We start from the raw sequence: 11,583 nt of genomic DNA, 5'->3' as shown, positions 1-11,583 counted from the left end.
TGTTCCCTAAAGCAAATGGTACATTTCTATCAAGTGAAAAATTAAAAGATGTTCATATTAGGTCTGACTTAACTAGTAGACTATGTTTATCTCTTTTATTTTTCCATCATCCTCAGGTTGTTTTTCTTTCTCTTCTTCAATTTCTTCACCTAGAGCAAGAAAGGTAATGCCCACCTTATTATCTTCTTTGATTGTACAACTCTCTAGATTTAAGAGAATGTCATTTTCTTTTGAAGTTTCCTCCACTTCTTTATCATCTTCAAATTTTACTTTATTCTCCTTCAATGGTATAAAAATCAAAACTCTCTCATCTTGCTTCGAAGTATGATCTTCAACCTTGTTATGTACGATGATTTGCTTTTTCCCCCATATAAAAGACTAAGTATTGTCATGACTCCTATATGTAGCATCCACATCATATTGCCATGGACGTCTAAGAAGAACATGACAAGCATCCATCTCAACACATTACAAAGGATATCAAATTTGTATGTTTTCCATAAAGATAAGGGTAGCCTTCATTGTTCAATTATTTTGATACTCAAACCATTCTTAATCTAACAAATATTATATGAAATAGGATGAGGTTTAGTTTTTAGCTTGAAGTATTCCACCAATCTTTTAGCTACAAAATTTTCACAACTACGACTATCAATAAAGAGCTTGCACACCTTACCATTAACTGTGTAGTCTTTTTGAAAGGTTTTCTTGTATTGTAAGTCATCAGGTTGTCTAGGTGTGTAGAACAAACTCTTCTGCATATCTTATACATGTCCAGCCATCTCAAGACAAGGCTCTGATACCATTTGACGTAGGACAAATGTAGTGGGCTTATGCTCTAACACCACTTGATGTAAGATAAGTGTTAATGAGATTGTGATATCGTTAACAAAGACACATGGGGTTGATATCATTCAATAAATGCAAAAGGATAATAAGAATTCAATGCAATTTGCAAAACAATTCTTAAGAAAACTCAAATAAGAAATTTTATTAATAACTTGAATTGAATAATTGATTCACTCAATTACAATGACTTAAGCCCTTTGTATAGGCTAATGACTCTCCTAATTAAAATAGAAATTCTAACTCTACTAGAATATAAAATTATTAAATTATGATATTAGTTTGACTAGAATTAGAAATATTAATTAATTCCAAATTCTAGGAAATTATGATTATAGGAAATAATATTAATAGACTTCTAATTTAAAATTGAGCTTTCCTAAACAAATAATCCTAAAAGCTAATTACCAAAAAAAAAATCCTAAAAGAATTTTATTCATTAAATTAAAATAAGACTTTTAAAATATTAGGAAAACTAACAATAATAAAAGACTCAATTAACTAAGTTAAATTAAGAAATTTGTTTTAAACCAAACTCCATAAGGAAACTTGATTTAAACTAGATTCGATTCAACTAGGAATCCTTTTCCCACATGCATAAGTTGTCCTACATGGCTTTATATCATCTTGCATGCCCTCATCAAGCCATGTCGCTAAATACACTTTCATGTCCTATGTCACGTCATCCTTGGTTGCTATATCATGTGCCACATCACCCTCTTGCTTTTAGCTTGTTTCTTCTATGGTTTTTATGTTTTCTACCCTACTACCCTCTTGTCATAGTCCTCCATTAATCTCCTCTTCATTTACCTCTTCCACCTAACCTCACTCTTACCTCAAATCATCCCTTGATGGTTTTTCTCTTCTTGTTTTAGCCTTGTTTTCCTTCCACGAATCGATTGTCATGGTCCCCCATCATTTTGAAATCATGAAACACGTTCTTATTTATAAAAAAACATGATGAATAACCATTCAAAAGATATGAATGACCATTCATCCTTGATCCTTATCTGTATAATTTGGGAATTATCTAGATTCTCAAACATAAATTTGGATAAAACTTTACTTGTATCCAGCTCACAATGAATGAACATTCATGCTAAAGGAAAAAGTTAAATTAGGTTGATTCAATCTTATCGGATAAACCTAGTCTATCCACGATTTCATCCTAACTTAAACACACCAAGATTACCACCAAATAACCCAATGTCTCAAACTTCGATTCAACTCTTATATGTGTGTGACTTATAAAATCTCTATCAAACTGATAGTGTCTACATTCAAGTTGAATCTAGACACTAACTAAGATTGGCCTCAACTAAGACATCATGGCCACTCGACTAATATAGTGTCAACGAATTTAGATACAGACTAAGATTAGCCTCTAGTAAGGCATTATGCCACCCGACTGACAAATTGACCTTTAGTAACTCCTTAATATAAACTGATACATATAAATAATTAAACAACTTGAATCAAGCTTTGACCTAATCCCACTATGGCTACATATTTGAGTGGCTATGATGTTTTTAGATATTCTTATGTGAGATATTACCTCTTATGCTAAGTAAGTGACGAATCTTTTATTGATCCACCATGGTCTTCATATAAATCTCAATATGATCAATCATTACCTTTATGGGTACATTTGATACAATGGCATTAGGTTTGATGGTAGTTTGGGAGATTTTTCAAACTAAACTGGAAAAAACGATTTGAAAAATTTTTAAACCAAACTGAAAAATATATGGTTTGGTCCGGTTTGGATTACAGTTTAAACTATAGTTTTCAATATCCTATGATATATGATACCTATCGTATCTTATGATATGATGCGTTACAGATAAAAAACGATACGTATCATAAAGTGTATTGAATTAATATAATATAGTAAACGTATCATATAATACAATACATGTCCTATGATACGATACATATTTCTTATACGAATTAATACACTTTTTAAAAAAATAAATAAATGCATTAAAGGTGTATATGAAAAATTTTAAAATGTTAAATGTGTTTATGATATTTTTCAAAATAATGACATCTCAATTATAATATTTTATTAGTAGTTTATTATTTTAATTTTTAAAAGGTATATCATACAATATAATACACGATATGGTAAATTGGATTTTTGATATACTATACGATATACAATTTGACAATTATAGTTTGAATATTTTAAATCCATTCATTCATATATATATATATATATATATATATATATATATATATATATATATATATATAAAATATTTAATAAAATTAGTTGAATTGTAGTTTCTAAAACATAATATATACGTGTAAAGTAAATATAAAATATATATACAATATACATGTATAAAAAATAACAAAATAAATATGAAAAAACAAGTTGTATATGTAATTGCTTATTAGAAAATTGTCAAACAAAGTTTATATATATATATATATATACGGTTTATAGTTTGGTTCAGTTTGAAAATTGCTCAAACTACAACCCAAACTGAAAAAAAAAATGGTTTGGAAAATTCCAACCCAAACCAAACCAAACTATAATTTTTAAGTGGTTTGATTTGGTTTTAAAGTTTGAACCGAATTATATACACCCCTAGATGGCACATTAGATCACGTCAAACTATATCAATCCTTGTATGAGACAGTTTAGTACCTTAAGTCTAAGGACCTCGCATGTACCCGTGAGTTAGATGATTTATTCTATAAACACAAAGCAACCATCCGTATCGAAATCCTCTTGTCAGTTTTGTTTAATAACCACATCTACAACGTGTATCCATACGTTACACTAGCCTGTCAGCTAATAGCTTCGACATGTAAGAACTATCAACGCCTTTTGATGAAGTCACTTAACACTATGATAATCTCATTACTTTTACTCGTGCCTTTGGTCATAGTAATATTGGGCTTACAGACATTTCTAGAATAGACAGCTAATCTATGATCAGTTGTTTGATCATCTTGTCATGATTTTACCATTCTAAGGACATATTATTAGTACAAACATATTATATGAAACATTATTATGTATGAATAATAGAACACCTTTATTAATAAATAAATAAATTACATAGTTACAATGTACAAATTGATTGGCTTTAGAGCACTACTCTAAAACTAGATAAAAATCTGAGAGAGTTTTAGGAGAGTGAGTGTCGATAGGGATTAAGTATCTTGATGAGATATAAGACTAGATAATACCTAAAGTACATAAATAAAGAGATTATAGGTTGGTCAAGGGAGTACCTATGACCTAGACACATTTATAGATAAGGTATAATCCTTTGATTAGTGTCCTTAGATAGAGAGATAATTACTAGGATCATATGTCTGTCAATTGATTAAGACTTACTAGAACATAGAGAGTCTGATGATTGAGGTTCGTAGATTGATAAGTCAGGATCGTAAGTTTGTCGATTGGTAAAGAGATGACAACTAAGACTAGAGAGCCTTAAGATTAGTTAGTAAAACGGTTACGTCGATTCCCTTAAATTCAATTGAGATCCGACAACCTTAGATAAGAATAAAAGATAACCTAGGTTAGTAAAAGAAAAGAAATGTAGTTGATTAAGAGATCTTAGGATAGATCATTCCTTCTTATTAAGTTTTTCATTCACTCTCTTGCATTTTATAGGTGACAAGATTAAAGATAACGACAATGAGACGAATGGTTAGTGATTGAGCGACATATGGTGGATAAACTCATAAGCTTGAGAGATAGCCTTTATGATAGATAGATTGAGACTTTATCATTATATTTGTATAAATATTAATTGTGACGTATGATTATATTCTTATTATGTAGGATTATAATGCTTAAGGATGATTGATAGACATGGTTTTATTTTAATTAAGAAGACTTGAGTTTATTCATATTGATCTATAGGTGTATCTATGCAAGTGGATATAGATTGCTTGATTTCATTTTAAAATTGAAATACATGCATGATACATTTTAGTAGTACTTTATCTCGAAAGATAGGACTTTTAAGGTGGGTTGTTACATGCACCAACCTGGAGCTAGCATTTAGATGTTTTTTGAATAAAGTATTGGTGGATATTGCAACTTTAAAAATCAACGCCAAGGACTATATGAGATCAAATGGTATCTTTATATGGACTTGTCATACATGACTAACAATAAGCAATAAGAGATGGATACTCATCAATGGTGGAAACAAAATGCAAGTCAAATTGTCATCATAGCACAAATGACATGTGACATTTTATCAGTGCCAATTTTCACAATTAATTTTGAGTAGAATTGTCAATTTTTTACATGACTTGTTAATCTAACATGTCAGGACACACAAAAAATAGTGTTAAGGTTGAGTTTTCTACACGAATTCTAATTCAGATTGTATTCAAGTTAACCTGTCAACAAATCAAGTCGTGTTTGGGTTGACATGAATTAAATTGAACATAACTTGAATGTTTTTTTAATGGAAAATATCTTCCAAAGTGAGCTAGGTAGTGAACACCCTAATTCATAAATCCCTAATACAAACACACAATGCATCTCTCCTCCAATCGCTATGGATTCTAACCTTAACCCTAGTTAACATAGACTAACCAAAGCAAGCCAACCATTAATTGATCGTCAGATAGGTAAACTTGGGATATGGTAATCAGATCCATAACTATTGTATCAAGTACATTCATGGTTTTGCTTTTTGTAACACCTTACTATTTGGTCCCAAGTTAATTAGTCTAAGTTTTTCACATAAAAGATCATACTACTTGAATTCTAAGCTTTCACCAAGGAGATCCTTTACTTCACCACACAAGATAACCGCCTAGGTCCTCTTTTTCTGGTTTGTTCTCTTTCTTATCATGATTTGTTGGCTTTAATAGACATTTGCACTATAATTCATCTCACTCTCAAATAATTTTCATAATTTTATTTATTCTGTCAGAAATTTCTTCACATGTCCCTATCGCTTTTTCTATCTCAATACCTATTTGAAACTTCACTATTTATGGAGGAGGATATCCTTATTATTTTATATTTCTTATTTATTGCACAATGTTATCTTCTTGTCATGTTATTTTTCATCCCTTGCTCTTCCGTTAATATACAACCTCTATTTATTATAATTTATTTTTACAAGTTATAATGTAGTTTGTTTTTTGGCTAATTTTTTCACTTGTTTAGTTATGTTTTGGTGATTTTATCGATAATTGTGTGCTCTTAGTGAATGTTGGTTGAAGGTTATTGACATAAAATCCAATCATTAATTTTTTTTTTGGATAAAACATAATTAAAATATGATTTTTTAAGTAAAATATGAGTTTTTTTATATGATAGAACTTGTTTTATAGTTGAAAACAATTTAGATTGTGCTTGCATTAACTTGAATCTAATTTAAATTATATCAAAATTAAAAGATTTTAACATAATTTTTATTTAGATTAAATTTAGATTGAAGATTTTTTAACCCAAAAACCAAAATAATACCAATACAATCTGAAGGCACTAACTAGTAGAACTAACTTTGACATCTATGGGTAAGCCTTGAGTATACTTTCAAACAAATTTTTTAAGTCTTTTTTTTAAATATTATAAAATATCAATTAAAGTATTATTATCACCAAGTCCGACGCGGTTATACACGTGTGATGAGAAGAGGTGCGACGACCACTTACCATCGGCTCAAATTTGGGCCAAGTTGGGCCCTCCAAAAGTCAGGCGGAATCAAAATTTGTACCGACTAAACCTATTTTCTGACAGTTTGATTGTTAGCTAAACTGACTATTCACTAAAGCCTATCCACCCTTCTCGCATGGCATCCCCAACCATTCTTACAAAGTCAACCCCTTGGCTTGGCTTGCCTTCTTCCTCCGTAATCCAACAAAACGCAAACGCTCCTAAACATAACGGCACACGATGGAAGACGAAACAACCGACAGCCGGAACAAGGCCAGACTGGCCATACTTGAGCTTGCCAACATGATCAGCGTTCCTATGTCTCTAAACGCTGTCGTACGTCTCAATGTTGCGGATGCCATCTGGCAAGGTGGTGTGAACGCTCCTCTCTCCGCCTCTCAGATCCTCGAACGTGTCCTCCCTTCCGGCGCTGGAGATCCTGAAAACTTACAACGGATCCTCCGCATGCTCTCCAGCTACGGCGTCTTTGCCGAGCACCTCAGCGACGCTGATGCTTCTGAACGAAAATATAGTCTCACTGAAACCGGGAAGACTCTTGCCACTGATTCTCAAGGTCTATCCTACGCTCCTTACGTCCTCCAACATCATCAGGTTTTCTCATTATCATATATATAACTTCATTTTTAGGATTTATAAAGTTTTTGTTAACAAAATATAATGTACAATGGGTAGAATGAAGAGCTACTGTTATCTATAGTGAAAAATTTAGATTCAGATTTTACGTTTATGCTCAAGAATTTACTTAATTTTCAATTTACGTATGAATAAATTATGCTTTATCATAGTCAGTAGTAACACTTAAATATACTAAATTTATTTGCAATAGACGGTTCGTTTGTCGATGATATCTTTACAAGTCAGAAACCTAAGAGTATCAATAAGGAAACATTTTTTTGGTGAGTATGAATAGGACGCACTGATGAGAGCGTGGCCACTGGTGCACGAGGCGGTAGTGGATTCAACCTCAGAGCCGTTCGTGAAGGCGAACGGCGAAGCAGCGTACAGTTATTATGGCAAGAAGCCAGAAATGAACGGATTGATGCTGAAGGCAATGTCTGGGGTATCTGTGCCATTCATGAAAGCTGTTTTGGAGGGTTATAATGGATTTGATGGTATAAAGCGATTGGTTGATGTGGGTGGGAGTGCAGGGGATTGCCTGAGGATGATCTTACAGAAACACCCCAATGTCGTTGAAGGGATCAACTTCGATTTGCCTGAGGTTGTTGCCAAGGCACCAAGTATCCCGGGTAAGATTAACATGGATTTAAAATATCAAATTATATATTAATTTTATAAATTAAATTTAAAAAATATATCTAAAAATAGTATTGTACAAAAATACGGTAATATTGATATTGATATTGTGGGTGTAGGTGTGACACATGTTGGTGGTGACATGTTTAAGTCCATTCCTGGCGGTGATGCTATCTTCATGAAGGTGTGCAATTTTGTGTTTAATAAACTATTGCTAACAAACTCTCTCTCTCTCTCTCTTGGTTTCTTTAATGGCCAAAGGACTTATTCTCACCTAAAGTATCTTATTTTTCTAAGTTTTTATTCGTTAAGATAGAAAATCTCAAACACCTATTTATGGGTGGTTAAAATTAACGGAACTTTAATCTCTTAAAATTTAATCTTTTTTTCTCCTTTTAAACTCTAAAAACTAAAAATTTACCCTTAGGCCAAGTTTAAAAAAATAACATTTTTCCGCCTAAGGCTTAGTTTTCAATCTCTGACACCAAATCCAACATCATCGCTAACGACAAAGAGTCTCCGACACATCACCATACTCCAACGGTCTCTTTCCTCTCTTTCGATACTCTAGTCAATGAAGATCTCGTCTTCGTCTTCTCAAACGAGATCTTCATTAGCTAGAGTTCCAAATGAGGGGAGAGAAGCCATCATAGTATGGTGATGCATCAGGGACTTTTTGTCACTAGTGATAGCACCAGATTTGATGTCAGAGATTGAAAATTAAACCCTGAGAGGAATGTGATTTTTTAAAATTTGGCCTCGGGGGCAAACTTTTAGTTTTTAGGGTTTAAGGGGCAAAAAGAGATTAAATTTTAATTTATTTTTAATATTACAAATAAAATGATGATTTTACTTTTAAAACTAATAGACTTAACCTCTTATAGGTAGGTATTTGAAATTTTCATAGTTAATGAGTAGATATTTGGGAAAATAGGATACTTTGGGTGGGAATAAGTCCTTTAGCTTTCTTTAATTTGCTACTCCATTCTATGGTTTAGTGCAGTAGTTTAGTATAGTTATTATAAAACTGGTTATTATATTTTAGTATGCTTAGTCTTGTTTGATGTGTTTGGTAACAACTTAGGTAAAATTCCTCATTAAAAAAAGAAAAACATGCTATTTGAGATTATATTCACTCATATTATAAAACATATATATATTGTGATTAATACAATACTATTACAAAGTTATAAAACCAGTCACTATACCTTAGTATGCTTAGTCTTGCCCAATGTGTCTGGTAACAACACAAATAAATTTCCTCATTTGAAAAAAAAATGTTATTTGAGATTAGATTCACTCATATTATTTTTAAAAAAAAAATTTGTGCTAATACAATACTATTACAAATTGTGATTTTATTTTACTACTTGGAACTTATTCTGAGCTATTGACATATTGGTTCATGAGGTTTTGTTAAAATAACAGTTACGTTGAGTAAAATCAGAAATGATATTGTTGTTTCTGACAGTAGATTGTCTTATTCACCATTAAATTGTGTGAAGGTATTTCTATATTTTAAATTAGAGTGAGACTCCCCTACTAACTCCTACTTAAAGATGGGAATGGTCAAAGTGCTAGTTCTAGCATGACCTATAGGCTAGTTAGGACTTTAGGCTTATACAACAATGAGTTTTTAGATTGAGTTGACTTATAAAAATTTTAAAGTCTAAAGCCCGACTTTATATACAATGGATTAGGCTGAGTTGAATCTTAAATTAGTCGCCTATGGGCCTCTACTAGGGTAGCCCATTGACTTTAATAAAACAAATTTTTTATTAAATAATTTTTTAATTATGTTTTCTTTTATTAGAAAACATGTTAGAAAATTAAATTATGATTAAAAAAAAGACAAATTTATTTATTATAGGTGAGTTAAATTCTCATAATCTGTCTCACCAATGTAAGATCTAAGATATGAGTTTGTTTGAACTTTTTACTTTGCTTAGTCTCTATTTATAGTGCATGAATGAAATAAGTGATTATACTTTTTTAGATGTGAGACTTTTACACTTACACTTTTGTACTTCACAAAAAGTTTTATATATAAAAGAATAAAATCTTATAGTTTCTTCATCTGCTATAAATAAATGTTAAACAATATATTCCAACAAAACTAAAACTTCGGTTATCTCATATATGTGAGATTGATCCAAAGAACTCAAGCTTATTTTTTTAAGTTTATTTCTTATATTTATAATTTTTTATATTATAATTATTAATTAATTAATTAATTATATTATAATATAATTTTTTTGAAAATTATAAATAGTAACAGATTGGGTCAACTCATGGGTCTAACACTAGGGTCCAAGGCTCGACTCCACCAAAAGGCCCATAGATTGGGCCTGACATGTTACAATTTTAGACCGGATTGGGCCTATTTCTTATGCTCGACCCAATTGTCACCTCTAACCCAATCATATCCATCCTTTTGTAATGTGTATATATATTGTTTTTTAATAAATAATTAGATATAAAACTTATTTTTTCATATTTATTTTATTATTTTCTTTATATATATATTGTATATATATTTTATATTTATTTTACATATCTATATTATGTTTTAGAAAATTATAATTTTATTAAATAATATATATTTAAAAGTGAATAATATTAATTGGTTCACACAGTAATCTAAACCAAACTATAATTTTTAAATTTAGTTTGGAAAAATTTCAAATTGTTTTTTTAAGTTTGGGGTAAAAAAGCTCTCAAATCATATCGAACCAAGCCATATATACGTCTACCACTCAATCATTAAATACCGAGCAAATTAATTCTTCCATACATATTATAAATATAGCCTTCGTCAAACTCATGTATTTTTTTATTTGATATGGTATTAGATTTAAAGATATAACGTTCAAATCCATTGGGCTACTATTCTCTCTTGATAACTTTATTACAATATTCTTTTGGTGTGTTTGGCCAGTGGATCTTAACAACATGGACAGATGAAGAATGCAAGGTGATAATGGAGAATTGTTACAAGGCACTGCTGGTGGGAGGAAAATTAATAGCATGTGAACCGGTGTTGCCTGAAAAAACGGATGATACTCACAGGACTCGAGCACTATTGGAAGGAGACATCTTTGTTATGACGATTTACAGAGCTAAAGGAAAACATAGAACTGAACAAGAGTTTAAGAAGCTTGGTCTTTCTGCAGGCTTCCCTCATTTCAAACCATTCTATTTTGATTATTTCTACACTGTTTTAGAGTTTCAGAAATAATTTAAACAGTTTTTCTGCCATTGTAACTCTACTTCAAATGGTTGAATACAAACTACTACCTATATCAGAGTTTCTTTTCCAATAAAATTATGTGCACAACTTTTGTACACGACTTTATACACAAACAACGATATATCATCATGTAATTGGGTGTTATTTTTGTTATGGTAGATATCCTAAAGCCAATCGTATTTGTTATATATGGATGTAATTTTATATTAATCATTCATAAAAAAATTTATTATTATTCAATTCATAAGGCATTCAATTATATGATAGTATGAATAACAGGTCTTTAGAATGGTAGTATTGTGATGAGAGGATTAGATCATTGAGTGTGAGAACCCTTTGTACACATTAATTGACCATTTTAGAAATGTTCGTCATCCTAATATTAAAATGAACAAGGGCATATGTGATGATGATGAAATTATCATAGTGTTGAGCGACCGCACAAAAGATTGTTACAGTTCTCATGTGTTAAAGCTATTTGTAGACAACTTGGTGCAACGCATGAGTGTATATTGTAGATGTGCTCGTCGGACTGGCTCAACTAAAGGATATTCATATGAAT

At 30.9% G+C, this 11,583-nt stretch overlaps 1 protein-coding gene across 1 annotated transcript; it reads left to right on the top strand.

The window, feature by feature from the left end:
- The first annotated feature begins 6,594 nt into the window (after positions 1–6,594).
- Positions 6,595–11,096, top strand: LOC123201366 (nicotinate N-methyltransferase 1). The gene is made up of 4 exons (XM_044616840.1): positions 6,595–7,108; positions 7,428–7,764; positions 7,891–7,955; positions 10,710–11,096. The coding sequence occupies exons 1-4, from the start codon at positions 6,737–6,739 to the stop codon at positions 11,007–11,009; spliced, it is 1,074 nt and encodes a 357-aa protein (XP_044472775.1). The 5' UTR covers positions 6,595–6,736; the 3' UTR covers positions 11,010–11,096.
- Positions 11,097–11,583: the final 487 nt, after the last annotated feature.

Source organism: Mangifera indica, chromosome 18, assembly GCF_011075055.1.
Source record: "Mangifera indica cultivar Alphonso chromosome 18, CATAS_Mindica_2.1, whole genome shotgun sequence".
NCBI classification, from domain to species: Eukaryota; Viridiplantae; Streptophyta; class Magnoliopsida; order Sapindales; family Anacardiaceae; genus Mangifera; species Mangifera indica.
Note: the sequence above shows the minus strand (reverse complement) of the source record. Positions and strands in the feature narration are given on the sequence as shown.

Bases quoted from the DNA above. Each gene is read 5' to 3' on its own strand.
- LOC123201366 (XM_044616840.1), top strand. From the start codon at position 6,737: ATGGAAGACGAAACAACCGACAGCCGGAACAAGGCCAGACTGGCCATA. The intron at 7,765-7,890 runs GTAAGATTAACA...TTGTGGGTGTAG, and splicing joins CAAGGCACCAAGTATCCCGG to GTGTGACACATGTTGGTGGT. The intron at 7,956-10,709 runs GTGTGCAATTTT...GTGTTTGGCCAG, and splicing joins GTGATGCTATCTTCATGAAG to TGGATCTTAACAACATGGAC.